Source organism: Anguilla anguilla, chromosome 5 (genome assembly GCF_013347855.1).
Source record: "Anguilla anguilla isolate fAngAng1 chromosome 5, fAngAng1.pri, whole genome shotgun sequence".
In the NCBI taxonomy this organism is placed as follows: Eukaryota; Metazoa; Chordata; class Actinopteri; order Anguilliformes; family Anguillidae; genus Anguilla; species Anguilla anguilla.
The window spans coordinates 24,669,354-24,687,898 of record NC_049205.1 but is presented as its reverse complement, the minus strand read 5'-3'; the positions used below and the strand labels follow the sequence as shown (position 1 = coordinate 24,687,898).

The window sequence follows — 18,545 nt, the reverse complement described above, 5'->3', positions numbered from 1 at the left end:
ATAAACATTGGATACAAACAAGAAATGAACATATATACAAGTGCGCATGTTTAAACGAGTAAAACTGTGCATCTCTGACTACTTCCCCTCATAGCTCACTGGATAGTGTTTTCGCCTTTGAAACTTTTTACACGACTGATAGACCCCGGTTCAAACCCCCCCCCCCCCCCCCGACTGAAGCAAATTTCTAACTCATTACAATGGCTTGCTGACTAACTAAAAATACAACATTTTTACTATTGCTTTTGCATCTGTAAAATCTTTCCGGGAAAATCATTTATATTTCAGAAAATCAAAATAAAATACACCAGCATTTTACACAGTTCCGTTTTCAGGATTTTCACCATGTTTAACATTAGCTACCTTGCCAACCACACGACAGACCGACTGCATACAGCGTACAGACGGCTGTCAAATTAAACTCCACAATCAGCATTGCACTCCCGTCTGGTAGGTAACATTACCGGTTCTATAGAAGCTGGCGCCAGATAATGACACTAAAATAACAAAATACACCCACACATCAGACAGTTCTGCTTTCGGAATTTTCACAGAGTCAAAATCAAATCACATCAAATTTTATTTGTATAGCGTATTTTACAGCAGTTGTCACAATACGCTTTACAGACAACCCTGGCCTAAACCCCCACAGGAGCAAGCCTAATGCAACAGTGGCAAGGAAAAACTCCCTGTGGCAGATGGGAAGAAACCTCGGAAGGAACCAGGCTCAAGGGGGAAACCCAGGGCCGGCCCGTCCATTGGGCAACTCTGGGCAACCGCCCAGGGCGGCAGGTGTCGAGGGGCGGCACATGAGCGCCGACATAGCAGCCTAGTTTAGTGATGTGGGCAGGGGCGTGTCTACGTGGTGGCCAGGGGTGGCACCCACCCACACTGAAATCTGATTGGCCACCACGGGTGCCCCCCCTACTGGATCTGGCACTTGATAGCTTTTTAGGTTGTCAATCAAGTCTTTTTAAAACTCTCGGCTTCCAGCGTGTTAGCCTATCGCAGCCATGTGTGACTGTCTCGATCAGCCAATGAGTGAGTGAGAGTGAGTGAATCGGAGAAATTGTTCTGGTGCAACCTTTCTTTTTTCCAGTCGAACTTCCCTTTCTCTGTACATTCGCTAGTTAGTACACTCAGTATTTGCCTTGTGAGCTGACAGTGACCATTCTAACCAATCAAACGTGAGCTTGACATTCTTACCTTTAATGCTGATTTTAGATTGGTTAATATTAGCCTTCAATCACTCCCCTTTCGCAGCACTCCAGTGTCACGTGACACAGAGAGCTAACGCGTTAACTAATGTTACCTGAAGACAAAAGTTTATGATCAATTTATTATCGTTACCTAAGTAACTAGCTAAATTGGTAACGTTAGCTAGCGTTACCAAAAGCTAAAATGAAAAATCATTGACAAACACAGAGCGGAAGTTAACTTAGGGCCAAGCGCATAATTGGCAACACGCTTGCGTCCGATGAAAGCGTCTATACACCAAGTTAAGTATATTTTTATGACATCGTTTTCCTACACATTGATTCACTGGGGTCTCCAACCTGCAATATGCTCTTTAAGTGTGAGAGTTTAACTAAGCACGGAGCCAGCGTGAAACACACTAAATTTAAACCAATGCTGTTCCAATCCAAACCAATCTTATGAAAAAGAACGGCATTAACATGACTTATGCCAACGACAAGTCATGTGCCAACATCATCGCTGTAATTGCAGATACCAAGATATAGCGTAAAGCCCCAGTGGTGGCCTACCATGCTTTTTTAAGGCTACTTTCACCGTTTTATGTTACATGTAAACTGTACGGTTATATTGTTGTTTTTATCAATAAAAAAATCTATTAAATATATTGTTGGTGCTCCTTACATTTTGGTGGGTGCTCCTAAATTTTTGCTGGTGCTCCTAACTTTTTGAAGTTGGGAGCACCAGTGCTACCAAGTAAAAAAGTTATTTTTGAGCCCTGCCAGCACCACATCTGATGGTCTATGGACGCATCACTTGAACAGCCAGGTAAGTTAACGCTACCTTCGTTAACCCTCTGGGGTCTAAGGGTAAAATAAGGCACACTGGTGATTGTGCGATGCTCTGACATTTGTGTAAATTTCATCAACTTTATATACAGTGATTCCAAAGTGTTTCATATCTTTGTTTTCAGCACAGACTCAGCTACAATAATATGGCAGCAGTAAGTAGGTCATAATCATGTGTGGATTGTAAACTGCTCTAAAAACACACAAACTGTAAACAGTAGTTTTGAACATGCACAGGAATGTTGTAATAAAGCACACTGAACAATTGTGAATAAGACTTTTGGTCACTGAAATGTGTTCATCAAGGTCTTGGGTATCAAAAGATGACAAAATATTTTAGCAAATCCAATGAGAAATATAAAATACATTGCTAAAAGTTAGTGTTGTGACTACTATTTTTCAACACCAGGTGAGAATGGGAGGGCAAATGGCCTTTCTGTAATGAATATGCATTGGGTAGGACGACCTGCCAGCTAAGTAGGCTATTCACACCTGGCCGCATGCCTCCCCACCACTAAGACAAAGACTCAGTGAGCCATTTAGAAGACAGAAACAAAGACATCTTTTGATTTTCAGAACATTTATTGAAGCAAACTATACGCATGGAAGATGAGATGAGACTGGTGTACTCTTGCAACGCTTTGCGTGGCCTCTTAGCTAGTGGTGAACTAGGCCGTGTTTCCTGATCAGCATCTCTGTAAATATGATAAAAACAAAATTGTTAGGAAATGTGACATCAAATCAAACTTTATTTATATAGCACATTTCCTTCAACAGGTGAAAATTAAATGTGCTTTACAAAAAAGGGGCAAAGCACTAACTAATGAAAACAAAACGTAGGAAATGTGACATGGTTACATCATATACAAACAAAGAACCAAACAAACACAACCAGATGCAGAGAGGTAGCCTATAATTCTGAGAAGCAATGGTTAGAATCGTTCGTAGTGTGGGAATTTACAAGCGCGCATATTAGTGAATATTCCTACAAACACACAGAGAATGCAATACAGCACACATTTACAAATAATGCAAGCTATCAACGAAACAACATTAGCTAAACTAAATAAACATTGCTATTCCAGCTCAACTACACGCAACTCATCAATAACAATGCCTCAATCTGAAGTAGGCTAGGTCTGTTTAGCGAAGTGGTTATTATATTGCTATTTCCCGAATTTACTAACAGTATGCTAATATCGATTGTGCAAGGACATCAGTTTTAGAATCTTAGCCACGCCACTGGCTATTTATTACCAATATGATCGAAAAACAGTCTACCTGATACTTCTAACACAACCAGACGCAGAGAGAATAGCCTATAATTTTGAGATGCAATAGTTCGAATCGTTCGTAGTGTGGGAATTTACAAACGCGCATATTGCTGGATATTCCTACGAACACACAGATACGTTGCAATACAGTACACATATTTACCAATATGATCATAAGAAATATACTTACGCATGAAGTTGATCCTCAGCTGGATCAGTTCGCTGTTCGAAATGACACCGCTCTTCATCAGTGTCGGCTTCCGGACGGACCATTTTCCAAAATTAAACGAAATGTTCACCTCAAAAGAAGTGAATTAGGCGACACTTTGACATTTTATCCCGCTTTCGCAGACTTGGCATTTCTCACATGGATCTCGCATCGCTCCTCCTTTAGTCTCCTTCTATGGAGAGTAATTATAATGTTGTTAACATGTGAATGTGATTTGGGCGGACTTCCTGCTGAGCGAAATTCACATAGTAATGAGTAAAGTTTAACGAAGCATACATGATCTAATTAATCAAATTTAGAACATTTAAAACAATTCATATTATTTGCCAATGGGCACATTGGAAAGTCGCGATTCTAAGGTTTCTGTCAATGTTTTTGTTGCGTCTGTATGATAACAGCACGTGAAGTTAATCATCCAAATAGAAACAAAAGTTAATTTCATCTTGTCGAGCTCCGCCGGCGGAGCTCTCGACCCCAGAGGGTTAAATCGTCATGTTTGTTTAGTTTGATGAAATAAAACTAGTTAAGTAACAAAAAGAAAGATGATAGCTGAAGTTGATATATCGTTAACATTAGTACTAGGGATGAGCGAGTACACCATTATCTGTACCTGTATCTGTATCTGTTCAACCAACAAAATTATCAGTATCCGTTTCCGTACTCGGAATGGGCGGGGCTTAAACCGGAAGTGGACGGGGCATAACCGGAAGTTGGTATTTTACAGTCTTAGCAAAGCCCCTAGTGGTCGACACCCCGGCGTGCCGAGATTACTGAACTCAGACATTCAGTGCTACTGCAACCAAAGTATGAGTTAAAAACAGAAACGCTTTGTTTTAGTTTCATTAGTAGACTATACATGACAACTATGCCGAATACGGAATTTCTTCGCGCCACCATTGTCGCTCTGGTCATTCATTTAACATGCACCCCCTCCCTGCAGTCTCATCTGCAACTACACCACCCACCCATGACATAATGGACAATATTGTCTATCTGGGCATTCATAAAAATATTCTTTCACCTCTCAAAAATCGTATTCCGTCATAGCGACAAGATAAACCCGACAATAGCCCTAAGATATGCCATATATTGGTCATATATTGTCTTGGACAATCCGTTTGTGAAATATACGCGCATTTGTGATGCTTGGGTACGTTCCAAAATAGCTGTGGGTAATACCACACGTGTCGTTTATGGCGTTTTCGCCCTTTTTATTACAGACTGGCTTGATTGACAATTCATTCATTCAGTAGATGAGAGTATAAGCTTTCTAACGATGTATAACATGTCTAATTTTCCTTTTGGAATAGCGTTTTATAGGTCAGCGTAACCAAAAATGGTCTTATCATCGCATTCACTCTGTGGTAGAGGTAAAAGACGCTGTTATCGTTACTCTGGTTTTATTAGTTTTTTAAATGAACTGACGGTGTGAAGACAGTCATAGACAGAGCGCGCCAGGTTACAGTTGGCTAACCACAATGTACTGTATGTCTTGTGATTTCAGGTGAGTGACAACTTCTAAATTTGCACAAAAGTGATATTGCATTAGTACAGTGGATGTATAAGAATGCTAGGATGTCAATGATGCTAGTAGAGAGTGTGTATGAGATTGCTAAATGTTAGGAAATACAAGTACATGCTTATATCATGTAGTCGCTAGCTAACTAGCTAGTTAGCCCCACTGTAGCAAGCTAGAAACTAGAATCAGTAATATGTGCTTACATTTGAATGTCCAGTAAATGTGTGTTTAGCTATGGCGAGAATCATGTGTTGATCCGAATCTGAGAATTGCAAACTTTATTTAATTGAAAATATATGACAATAGTTGATAGATCGCTGTGGACAGAGTGGCTGTGCCGATGGCAAGATTGTGTTGTGTTACGCAGCAGCAGTGAACTTTGTATAGGCTCTGTGTAGAGGAGGAGCTTTGTGTGTGGCTGGCCTATCACGAGTACAGATATTGACACATTTTACTCGGATGGTACTCGTGCTTGTAAAAAGTACATTATTCGTACCGGATACTCCTTTTGTCTGAGTATTCGGCTCAACCCTAATTAGTACCAGACACCTAGACTAGTTAGCTATCGCTAGCTGAAATGGGCTAGCGGTTAACATTAGGTTAGCTGGACTGAATAACGTTCTACCATTTTCAGTTGTGTGTTTTATTCTGTAACGTTAAATTAAGCAGCATGAATGTAATGTCCTTTTAATTCACATTAGTTAACTGTTTTACGTGTGAATGCATAACGTTAACGTTACAGAAAATATGACTGATTCTGTAACAAAATTACAAAAGCTAACGTAGCTATAGGCTAAAGCTTGTGGTTCTCATCTCATTTTATATTGTTAAATGATGGTGATTGACAGTCAGTCAGCAAACGTTAACCTAAAAAAGTAGGGTGCATGATTTAGTTCACTCATTTTTAAGTTACTATATTTGGATTTAAGTGGTATACGGAGTAACAACAGAAGTGGACTTAGGCTCTAACAATAGAGAGATACGTGATCATATTATCTGTGTGAACATCAAATTTATTATTGTTTTTATGACCACCCCTGTTTGGTTCTGTGCCCCCACTACTAAATTTGTCTGGACACGCCACTGGATGTGGGCTAGCGTGTACTGTGATGTCGCCCCCCCTTACTACTGTTGAACTCTGAACTCAATGTCAATTTTGTCCAATCATGAAATGTAACACACTGAAAGTTACCAATTGCGTTACTGTATATCTTTGAAAATACGAAATGGGGGCTGGGAAAACGGTCAGCCTGTTAGACAGCTAACTAGCCAGCTTAAACACATCTAAATGGAAAAAATGAAGAGACACAAGCCATCTGGCAGTGAATTTCGGAAAAATAAAAAGAAAAGAGAAGAACTAGTGAACAGTCAGAGGGGTTCACTAAAGTTTTTTTCTGGCGCCGGCGGTGGGATCTATGTACAGGATCCACCACTGAACTTGGACGAGGGCTAGCAGCAGCGGCAAAATGTTGCTACCACTGGCGACAACGAGCATGATGAGTGGCCTGCTGACGAAAGCGAGCCACCGGAGGTTGAAGCGGTTCAAGTGGAGGAGAGGCCGCCCTCTGCTGCTACAACTACTGCGACTGCTGCAAGTGAGTCGGACTCGGAAAGCAGAGAAAGATGAGCAAAGACTGTCAACTGGAAGTCAATCCAGGTAAATGGCCCGGTGTGCCAATGAGCACACTGCGAGACATGCCAGTAGGGAAGGGACCGGAACAATTAACGGGTGTTAATTTCCTGAGAGACAGCAACAAGTAGGAGGATTCTAGCGAACGGCGAGACGGCGAAGAGGTCATGGGTGGTTTATTCAGTTAGCCAAGACAGGGTGTTTTGCTTTTGCTGCAGACTTTTTCTACCAAATGCTAACTTTGCTTTGGCCAGCCAAGGGTGTAATGACTGGAAGCACATTGCCACCCTTTTAAACAGCCACGAGAAGTCCTCTGATCACATAAATTCTTATCAAAACTGGAAAGAGCTCGAGGTCCGACTGCTATCAGGAAGGACGATTGACAAGGAAAACCAACGCATCATTTCTGAAGAAACACAGCACTGGAAACTGGTACTGGAATGACTCGTTGCAGTGGTAGGAGTCATGGCTACGCAGAACATTGCATTTCGTGGTTCCTCTGACAAACTATTTGCACAGAACAACGGAAATTTCTTGAAATTTATAGAAACAATTAACCTTTTTGACAGTGTAATAAAAAAGCATCTGCAAAGGATTACATTTAAAGAGATTCACAACCATTATCTAGGTAAAACCATTCAAAACAAGATCATAGATCTTTTGAGATCTAAGATTGAGCAAACGATTATTTCCATGCTCAAGTCTGCCAAGTATTTTTCAATTATGTTAGACTGACACCAGACCAAAGTTGAACAAATTACAATTATTGTGTGATTTGTGGTGGTTAACAAAGGTGGTGCTCGCCTTCTCTGCATCAGAGAACATATTTGGGCTTTACCAAACTGACTGATACCAGTGGAGCTGGCATGACAGAAGTTCAGAATTTGCAGGTAAATGGCAAAGACATTGATGCCATGAAAGGGCAGGGGTACGATAATGGGGCGAATATGCAAGGGAAACATAATGGAGTCCAGAAAAGAATTTGTGACTTAAACTCAAGAGCATTTTTCGTTCCATGCAGCGCCCACTGTCTCAATTTAGTATTGTCCGATGCTGCCTCCTGCTGTATGCAAGCAGTCCAGTTTTTTGACCTCATTCACAAAATCTATGTGTACTTCTCCTCATCCACCCATCGCTGGGATGTTTTTAAAAGACACGTTAAAGACGGATTGACACTGAAAGCTCTTAGTGACACGCAATGGGAGTCGCGTTGATGCTGTTAAAGCCATTCGCTATCAATTAGGAGACATTTATGATGCCCTGCTCTCCATTTCAGAAGACACTCATCCCACTGGAAGTTGTGGTGTAAAATCTAGAGCAGAGGCGCAAACATTGCAGCCAGACTGAAGGACTTCAAATTCATGTGCAGCCTGGTAGTGTGGTATGACATTTTATACAAAGTTAACGTATCTAGCAAAGCACTGCAAGTAGTACACATTGATCTTCCACAAGCCGTGGCACAGCTAAACACAACCCTGCAGTTTCTTCAGAACTATCGCTCTGGCAAGTGCTCTTCGGGTGCACTCACAGACGCCAAACAGCTGGCAGAAGAACTAGAAGTAGAGCCCACTTTTCCAACTCAAGCCACAGCTCGACCTCGTCGAGAGAAACAGCACTTCACATATGAGAGCGAGGACCAGCCGGTCACTGATCCACAAGGAAAGTTCAAAATTCATTTTTTCAACCAAGTCCTCGATTGTGCAATTAATTCAGGTGAAGAGCGCTTCTCACAACTGAAAGAACACAGCAACATTTTTTGTGTTCACTATGATATACATACAATTAAAGAAATGGAAGCAACTGCAGCTGCAGCAAATGTACCTAGTTAGGATAATACGATTATGTTAGTTTATTTGGCAGGATTGTTGTTGTTGTTGTTTTTGTCTGATTAGGCAAATATAATTCCAGTACTAGTTTGTACTTGGTAGGATTGTTGTTTGCTGAACAGGTTACTCTACAGGGTTGGAGTCCTGATCGATGTGGTCACTTCTGGCACTATGATCCTTACTTCACTCTAGTGTGTTTCTTTTGCACCTCTACACCGTAAACCAATGCACTTGTTGTACGTCGCTCTGGATAAGAGCGTCTGCTAAATGCCTGTAATGTAATGTAATGTAATGCAGCATTCGATCAATGCAAAACCATTGAAAAGGCCCTATCCCACGGGGACTCTCGGGACATTGATGGACAGGAATTGTATGATGAACTCATAGCTTTGTGCCAAAGAATCCAGACCAAAACCGAACCTATCAATGTGTTGCAATTCATCTGCAAGAACGACATGTCAAACATATTTCCCAATGTATTTATTGCGTTGAGAGTGCTTCTCCCGCTCCCAGTGACTGTCGCAAGTGGTGAACGCAGCTTTTCCAAACTGAAGTTGATTAAAAAAAAACTACCTGCGATCAACAATGGCTCAACAGAGACCGAATGGACTGGCCACAATATCTACTGAGCATGAACTTGCAAGTCAACTGGACCTAACTGACACAGTGCATGCCTTTGCTATGAGAAAAGCCAGGCGGGTCAATTTTCACTAAAAGGTAAGACACTTATTTCCTGCATTTTGTTTTATCACTAGGCATTGTAATCTGAATCTTACGCTCTAATTTCATAACGTCTGCTCTTTGGCTCATCATAGCCTTGCTTGTAATATCACATAATGAAGTAACGTTATGTTAGCCCAAGCCTATAAGTTGTGTAATGTATACTATGTTGGATTTCAGTAGGCTACTGTAGAAATATGTACAGAACAGATTGACGATAACGTTCCTGCTTTCACTTTCGTTGGCACTGAGGGGGTTAATTATGCAGTGTGGCGAACAGCCACATATAGTTATGTTATACTGTGTTACATAATTCACTGTTACCGTCATGTATGCAAGTACCGTACGTTACCTTTTAAGACCATCCCTGTTCAGTGACGTAGAAAGACAGCGACTGGGATGTGTTATTATTGAAATGCTGACTCCTGTGGCTAACAGTAAACAGCTACGGCATTCTCTTTGACTTTTGCTCCTACCTCGTCTGTGTTCTCTTATCACACGCACTCCAGCAGCATATACACTCACCGGCCACTTCATTTGGTGACAGGAGTGGCACCTGGTGTGGTCTTCTGCTGCTGTAGCCCATTAGCTTCAAGGGATGACGTGGTGTGCGTTCAGAGATGCTCTTCTGTATACCTCGGTTGTAACGAGTGGTTATTTGAGTTACTGTTGCCTTTCTATCAGCTCGAAACCAGTCTGGCCATTCTCTGACCTCTGCCATCAACAAGGCATTTTCACCCAGGGAACTGCCGCTCACTGGATATTTTCTCTTTTTCGGACCATTCTCTGTAAACCCTAGAGATGGTGGTGCGTGAAAATCCCAGTAGATAAGCAGTTTCTGAAATACTCAAACCAGCCTGTCCGGCACCAACAACCATGCCACATTCAAAGTCACTTAAATCACCTTTCTTCTCCATTCTGATGCTTGGTTTGAACTTCAGCAGATCGTCTTGACCATGTCTACATGCCTAAATGCATTGAGCTGCTGTCATGTGATTGGCTGATTAGATATTTGCGTTAAAGGGTGCAGTTTGCAGTTGAACAGGTGTACCAAATGAAGTGACCGGTGAGTGTATAGCTGTACGACTGAGTGATTAACACAACGTCTCATAACGTTTTCATAGTAATGTCTGCTCTTTGGCTCTTGTGCTTGTAACTTGCTTGTAACATAGAAATGAAGTAACCCAAGTTGTGTAATAAAGCCTATGGATGGTTGTATTTCTGCAAATGCATAGTCTACAGAACTGTCAATACCGCCTTCACTTTTAATGGCATCAAGGAAGTTAATTTGACAGCGTATGTGTATTAGAGCCCGACCGATATATCTTTTACTTTTTCTATCTAAAAAGTTCTTTGTGTGTTTATTTTTATTTTTATTTGTTTGCTTATAAGTTAAATGTTCTTAAATATAGAAACTTTAATAAAATATATTTTTTTCAAATTGATCTGAAAATGTTGTACTTTGACAAAATATCGGTCAAAACATCGGTAATCGGTGGGCTAGGACTCTCCAAAATCGGGATCAGCATCGGACCCAAAAATCTGGCATCGGTCGGGCTCTAATGTGTATGATTGAGTGATTAACGTAAAAGATCCGTCATGGAGCTAGCTAGCGTATTCAGTTTGCTGTTGGCCTATATATAGCCAACGTTAGCTAGGTCACTATCGGTATTGTTTAGAGATTCATGTATTTTGGGTTCTATGGAACCGGGGTGGGGGCGTCAAAATGTAATTTTGCCCAGGGCGCAAAAGACTCTAGAACCGGGCCTGGGGAAACCCATCCTCCTCTGGTCGGCTCAGGGTACCGACTGGTGACCAACACGTCTTACAGAGTTAAGATTAGTCATCGGCTACACATGCAAAACGACGTGTATATATATATATATATATATATATATATATATATATATATATATATATATATATAGAAGTGCACTAGTTTAAAATCATAAAATTCTGCGATTCCTACGTCTCCTTCCGTACTGGCTTACTGGGCAGCGCGACTGCCTGCAACACTTTTGGATGTGTGACCAAAGAGATTCGAATCTTCTTGGTGTGACAGCACAAGTTTGAGCCGCCCTCAGACTCATGAAAACCTCTCAGTCCATTACATTGCCTCACTGGGTAACTAAAAATAAAACATTTAAACTCTTGCTTTTGCATCTGTATAACCTTTCCGGGAAAGTAATTTATATGTCCGTATTTACACAACTAGCCTACAAATAAAATATACCCACACTTTACGCCGCTCCGCGTTTGGCCGAGTTTAACGTCAGCTACCTCGCTAACTAGATGACAGACCGACAGTATAATAGTAGGCCTACAGACAGCTGTCAAATTAAACTCAATAATCAGCATTGCACATCGGTCTGGTAGGTAACAATACCGGTCGTACACAAACTGGCGCAAGACAATGACTTCTTCAAGGCACGTATATCCATTTCCTTAAAAAACTTGTGACAATGTCAAATACACAGCTCTGCCGTTTCTACTGTTCAATACTTTTTAACTAGGCATGGCTATACACTGCAACGCCACATTTCTACATTTTAATTTTACCTATCCCTGTATATCCTCTACTGATGTGGGGGCTGCAGCTCCTCGTTTGCCTTGGCTTAACTCGTGTACGTCAACTTGCGTTGGAAAAACTTCCACAGGACTCCGATGTAGTAAAAGATAGAACACGCAATTTTATTCCACAGTTTGCATTATCTTCCTACAGGAGTATTCAAAGTTAAGTTCTCCAAAATCTGTAAATCGTACTACGGTAAGAAAACCGTGTGGCTCGGTAGCTAATTGAGCTGCAACTGCACAACGTTTTTTACGAATCCAGTCCTAATTCTCTTAAAGTGACGGTAACCTACGTCACCGTTTTAACTTCACAGAGTTCACAGAGTTCTTGTATTAAAGTATTATGCTTACATTCAACAATTAAACAAAATACAGACTGCGCTTCTTTATCAACTAAAAAATATATAAATGTAACTTGGCTCCCACAACTGACATAAACAATTTGTAGGTTTGTCATGTACAATAGCCCATTGAAAACGCTTCCATTTAAAAATAGAAAATACACTTTCATTTATTTCTCATTCATGATAAAAGAAAAATGCTTGAATCGTGTTTCTTTCAGCTAGAATGTGTGTTTGCATGCATGTATGTGTATGCATGTCTCTCAGTCTACATTTATATGAATTAGGCTACTATTATCACTAACTCATGACAGAGTACAAAAAGACATGATATCTGATGAAAAACACGTTTTCAACATACAAAAATGCGAAGTTACAAACACATACAAAGCATGTCTATAAGTCATTCATTCAAATCTAGGCCTACCATTAAAAGTATTGATATAAAAATTGTGCCAAGTTACATGCAACAATATTGTCTCTTAGCTCAGACAAATTAAACAAGCTGTATTCCACAGCAATGCTACCCAATGTTTCCTCAATTCTTTCAATTATCTAAAAACAAAAATAGGCTCATGCAAGGCATTTAGATGAATGTATGAAACTGCTGGTCAATACTTAAAGAAAGGATATTCCTCCAGAAAGGATATATAATTTGTTGGCCTATTACATAAATATAGAATCTTAAAAACCTATCCACACAAATATTTACCCAATTAATGCACTGTATGCTTGTACACACAGGACCAAGCTACTTGAAAACATTTAGGGAACATTGGGTAGCATTTCTGTGGAATACAGCCCGCTTAATTTGTCTGAGCTAGGATAGACAATATTGTTGCATGCACAATTTTGACATCAATACTTTTAATGGTAGGCCTAGATTTTAATGAATGACTTGCAGACAGTGCTTTGTATGTGTGAACTTGCCATTTTTGTACGTTGGAAACGTTTTTCATCAGATAAATAACAGGTCAAAACAATTTCAGAGCAACAGTGAACGCAGTACGATACTTACACTCAAATGCCGTGATAGTCGCTTCAGGCATAACCTCCTTAATTGCGACCTTCACACAAACAGACAGAATGGGTTGGTTTTTATTTACAAAATCATACTATTACAACATCCGTGTGCTCATTTGGTTAACCAGCATGGTCAGGTGTACGTTAGCACGCTTTGCAACTCTGCCCAATTACATTATAGGTGGCTGTCTGGCTAACAAGTTGGAAAACTAATTATTTTAACCCCACTGTCTTGAATCCTCTCGGCACGTTTAGCTCCACACATGAATAACGTAAACTACTGGCTTGATGATCATTTACCCAAATTGGTCCTATTTGTTCAACCTAAACTATGGCTCGCTAACTAAGTAGCGAATAATAAGCGTGAGTATTGATCTTACCAACAAGTCATTAAAGCCCAGCAGTGACGGAGAGTCTACAGACGAATCCATGTCCCCGGCGGGTGTTTTAATTCGGATCACAATTCCCTCGGTGTCCATGGCGCAAAAGCTATTTAAAACAAGTAAAAGCATAGCAGACGCACAAAGCTTTTCATAGTCAAGACTCAACTTCGTTGAACAGTCGACAGTCACATCCTCTACTACTGTAAGACTAGATTACTAATAAAAATAGTAGTTTGAGGTCATCGCTCATTATCCACATAATTTGTGGTTTATACTCGACGGGTGCAATTTTGTAAATGTTAACAGTTGACTATAATATCGATTTCTCTATAGTATTTGTAGAGGCGGCAACGCCACTAATAATCTAAGGGGATCGAACCAGGAAGTGTAATTGTCGCGACCAACAGACATGCTCAGTTGTGTCCTTGGTCACATGCCTAGTCACGTGAACAATCGTGGAACTTTTTTAATTGCAAGCTGTTCAGCAATGTCAAACTTACACAAAAATGTTGCAAAGAGATGAAATAACTTCTCTAAGCAGCCGCAACATTTCTTTAACAACGTAAAAATATATTATGCATCAGATTTTAAGTAATTTTTTACGGTGCATTGTACAATTCTTGGACCTTTTTTAACCACTCCAGACTTGAAAATCAGGACAAGACGTCAATTACATGGAAAGTCATTACGAAGTAATTACATTGAAAATTCTGTTTAATATCTTGACGTATACATTAATTTTAGGTGGCAAATGAGAAAACAGGACATTTAGTTCTTATACTAGCAATATCAATCCTAGTAAACCGTTTTGGATCTTTATTCTTTTTGAAGTAGAGGGAAAACGGTATGCAGTCATAACATTTTTGAGAAATGTACTGTTACATCTTTTGTCCAGCAAGTCGCAGCCTCCTATACCTAAAGATATTTCTGTTGGAGTATACACTGTATCCCTTAATCAAAGTGGTCAAGGCTATAAGTTTATTGTTCGTTATTTATTATTCGTTACCAATGGAGATTTTGTTCAACCAACTCTCATTTGTTTATGTAATGGTGTTTATTCTTCCAGATAAAATGGACATTTAACTGATTAATTGTTTTAATCAAATTATGCATTTAATTAATCAACCCCTGGATGGGACCATAAGAACTAATGAGGACTTGTTTGGATATTGAAGTGATGAAGAACACTATCTTTGTGGCGATGATGTTCTTTGTGACCATGACCAACCCAGAAACATCTATTTCTGCAGCACTTAAAGACCTATCTTAATATAATAAGGTTTCAGGCTATAAAATTGTATCTGAAAGTTCATGGCAATGTCTCTGAACATCCCTCCTGGCACTAATTTAAACATAATGTGCCCTTTCCATCTAACTGGAACAGGCTTTAAATATCTAGATATTTTTATTCCACCAGACATTTTAAAAACTTGTCCCAGCACCCTGTTTACTTGGAGGGATGTCAAGAAATATTTTCAAATACATAATTTTCTATCCCTATGGTGCCCCATTGCTTTAAACCTTGGTTTCCCTAAACAACTTGTGACTATCAGACTCTCTGAATAGGTCTTGAAAGGTATTATTTATATACCCAAGTCCTTTGAAAAGATAAAGTATGACTATAATACCCCCAACAGATTTATAAGTTTTAAGTTTTAACAACTGCAAAACTTTGTAAAATCTCAATCTGATAGAGTCTGACAGATCATAGGATATGCATTGAGGCCTCTATCATTAAACATGTTTTATAACACCACATACCTCAAAGTTCACTTCAGTTCTGTCATGGCACGTCTTCTTATGCTGCTTTGACGCCAGTGTGGGTAAGGGACCTTGGACATACATTCAATGAGGATTAATGGCTATCTGTCTGTGAAAGAGTTTACCCTGAACGTACATTGATGAGTGTTAAAGAACATAACTTTAAATTTATTCACAGGATCTATTTTACACCATTTCATCTTAACAGGATATTTCCTAGTATTTCCCAACTAGGTTACAAATGTCAGGCTTGTGTGTGTGCCTTCACTCATTTATTTTAGAATTGTAGTAAAATACAAATATTTTGGAAAAGTGTTCACACTAATATTGAAAATATTATAGTGAAAAATGTAATGTCTTCTAAATTGTATTTCCTGAATTTCAACCATGATACTGTTTTTGATAATGACACAGAGTGCCTCATGAGTTTTCCTCATACATTTAGCAAAAAAACTGATATTGCTGTGGTCTAAGACAGAGGTACCTACTGTTAATATGTGGCTCACAAAAGCCTCTATCATTTTTAAGTTGATTGATTTAAGTTGAAAATTAGATGAAATTTGGATTCCTCTGGTCATTCATGGAGAAATCCTAATAATTATATTAGGCTTGAGGGACTCCGCATCTGTGCTTTTATTTTTAATTTATTGTATTTATTTCTGAGAAATGTGAATGGTAAAGGCTCTTCATGTTGACTTTTCTGTCTGGTTTACATGTAGGGTATACTGTATGCATTGTGACCCAATAAAAAGATAATTGCATTTGACTTATAGGTTGGACAATTTATAGGTTCTCTAGTTGAGATTATTGATGAATGAGAGTATTTATTGCTTCTTCAGACATCACTGTTAGCACAACAAAAGTAATAACATTACAGTTCTTTACATCAGAAATATTTTCCTCGAAAAATATTTTTGCTGCAGTTCACATCATCTTCCAAAAGGTTGGCATTAAATTTCCAATAATTGGGAGGTTAAGTACTAAAGGTGTTATAGTCACCCTATTATGTTTCTTGGTTTTATTAAGGGCCAAGCATCAACGGTGAAAAGGCACCTATTATAATTGTTACAGTAGAATTTTCACGATTATTATTAGGGGCCAAGCACAAACATGCGTAAGGCACCCTACAGCAAAGTTGCTGGAACCCTATTGTATATGTAGGAGTTATTATTAGGGAGACAAGCCTCGAAGCTGTTGAACCACTATTGTATTCGTAGGAGGTATTATCAGGGGTTCAAGCAGTTAAGCTGCAGGAACCCCATTGTTCTGCATGGCCAACTAAAAACAAGAAATTTAAACTATGCTAAACTTTGATGTAGACAGTTCCGCTTTAGGCATTTCCACCGACTTTAACCTAAGCGAGCTTGCTAGCGAGACGACAGACCGTGTGTATAACGTTAGTACAGATATACAGACGCCCCCGAAATTAAGCTATAAAATCTGCGTTGCGATTCGATTTGGTAGGTAACGTTACCGGTCGTATAGTAACTGGCGCAAGATAATGACTTCTTCATGGCAGGTATATCCATTTTCTGTAAGTCAAAAACTGTTCACATTCACTGCTGCACCTGTACTGATAACTACTTTTTAACTAACTGCAATTCCACATTTATAAATTAATGTTAGCTAGCCCAATAGATCCTCTACCGACATACAAACAATTAGTTAGTCTATCGTGTACAATAGCCCATTAAAACACTTCCATTTCAAAATATGATATACACTTTCATTTATTTGACATTCATGGTAAAAAAAAAAAAAAAAGATTGAATCCACGCCTATATGTTTACTTCAGAATGTAGGCTGTGTTTTTGCATGCATTTAAATGTGTATGGCTGTCTGTCATAACCTACATTTATATTGTCACACCCGCTCCGTCAGCCAGCTCAGCCACGCCCAGTTCAGCCCTGCTCAACCTCACCTGCTCAGTAAGTGCACCTGTAACTCCTGTTTCAATCAGTTCCTGGCTTCTTAAGGGCTAAGTCTGTGTTTCCTCATTGTGAGGTATTAATCTTGCGACTCTACTAAGCCTGTACTCTGCCTTTTACTGTGTTTGACTACTGTTTCTCCTTGCTGTCGGGCAGAGCGCTGGAATGGGCCACTGCACTCTGGCATCAAAATAGCTCCGTGCTATCCTCTGAAGAACAGCTTCGTACCCTGTTTAAGGAAGTGTTTGATCACCCGGCAGCCGGGAGAGATGTAGGGAAATATATATATATATATATATATATAAGGCATGCCCCTTCTGTCAAAAAGTTTGATGATTGAAACCCCGCCCCTTGTCCCGCCCCCTGTTGTTTATAATTTTTTTATAATCATTGTTTAATTTATTTTTAATTAATTTTTTATTTTATTTTTTATATAGTCATTATTTAATATTGTTTTTTTTTCGGTGGAGTAGCACGTGTTGATTTGGCTTATATTTTATTTTAATGAAAATGTTCATTTTTAAAAGTAAAATAATCCATGAGGGAAAGTGTTGAATATTTTTGTGCTTTTTAAACGTGTTTGAAAAGGGTAGTTTTGTGTTTAAATGCTTTAGCAACTTAAAACATCTTATTGTTTTGAAACACCATCCGCCACCAAATACCCTAAAAGGCAAATGAATGCGTTAATAGGGTTACATGCGTTAAAATGTTTAAAACAAGTAGAAATGATGTTAGAAAAGTTAGGTATTTGTTTCGTAAAGTATATTGGTTTATTAGTTAGATGAGGAGACAGCGTTGTGTGTATGAGCGTTAGTTTTGTGTCAAATAGAATTTAAGAAAAGCGAAAGCGTGTTAAAATGGTAAAACAATTGAAAACAGCAAATAGTTACATCTTAGAATTGTTTGTAAAGCAAAAAGCGTGACAGTTCTAAGTTATCAGGCTGTGTGAAAAGAGAGTTTCTTTAAAAAAAATATGACAGAATAGACATTTAGAGAAAGAAACGAGCAAAACTTAGGTTATTTTCTCTGCGGAAAGCCTTCTTCTGATTGATGTCCGTAATTGCGCCGGCTTCTACACAATGTACGTCTACACGGACGTTATCGACTACCAACGTGTTGGTGACAGCTTTGTAGCCTACCCCTGCTACGACATGTACATAGGCTATATCTGGAACAAACAACGACATCATCACAATCTCATATGAGAAGCCACACTACGTACCTGTGAGCAAGAAGCACATTGACAACATTACAATTGAACTGAAAACGGATCAGAACCAGAACGTTAATTTCTGTTA

General features: G+C 39.3%; 1 protein-coding gene across 8 annotated transcripts in view; it reads right to left on the bottom strand.

Annotated features, from left to right (window-relative positions):
• The window catches only part of map2k5 (mitogen-activated protein kinase kinase 5), a 244,373-nt gene extending 227,054 nt beyond the window's left edge, over positions 1 to 17,319 (bottom strand). For 4 of the 8 annotated variants that reach the window (XR_004765388.1, XM_035419106.1, XM_035419105.1 and 1 more), the window contains exons 1-2: positions 13,556 to 13,966; positions 13,171 to 13,219 (exon numbers count right to left, since the gene is read on the bottom strand). Coding sequence is in view for 7 of the 8 variants with exons in the window: in XM_035419106.1 (XP_035274997.1) it covers positions 13,171 to 13,219; positions 13,556 to 13,687 (181 nt within the window). In the remaining variant the exon portion in view is untranslated. Of the gene's footprint in view, positions 1 to 13,170; positions 13,220 to 13,555; positions 13,967 to 15,319; positions 15,391 to 17,240 lie in introns of those variants that run through there. The other 4 variants (XM_035419104.1, XM_035419109.1, XM_035419102.1 and 1 more) reach the window with 4 other exon arrangements.
• Between the last annotated feature and the right edge of the window lie 1,226 nt (positions 17,320 to 18,545).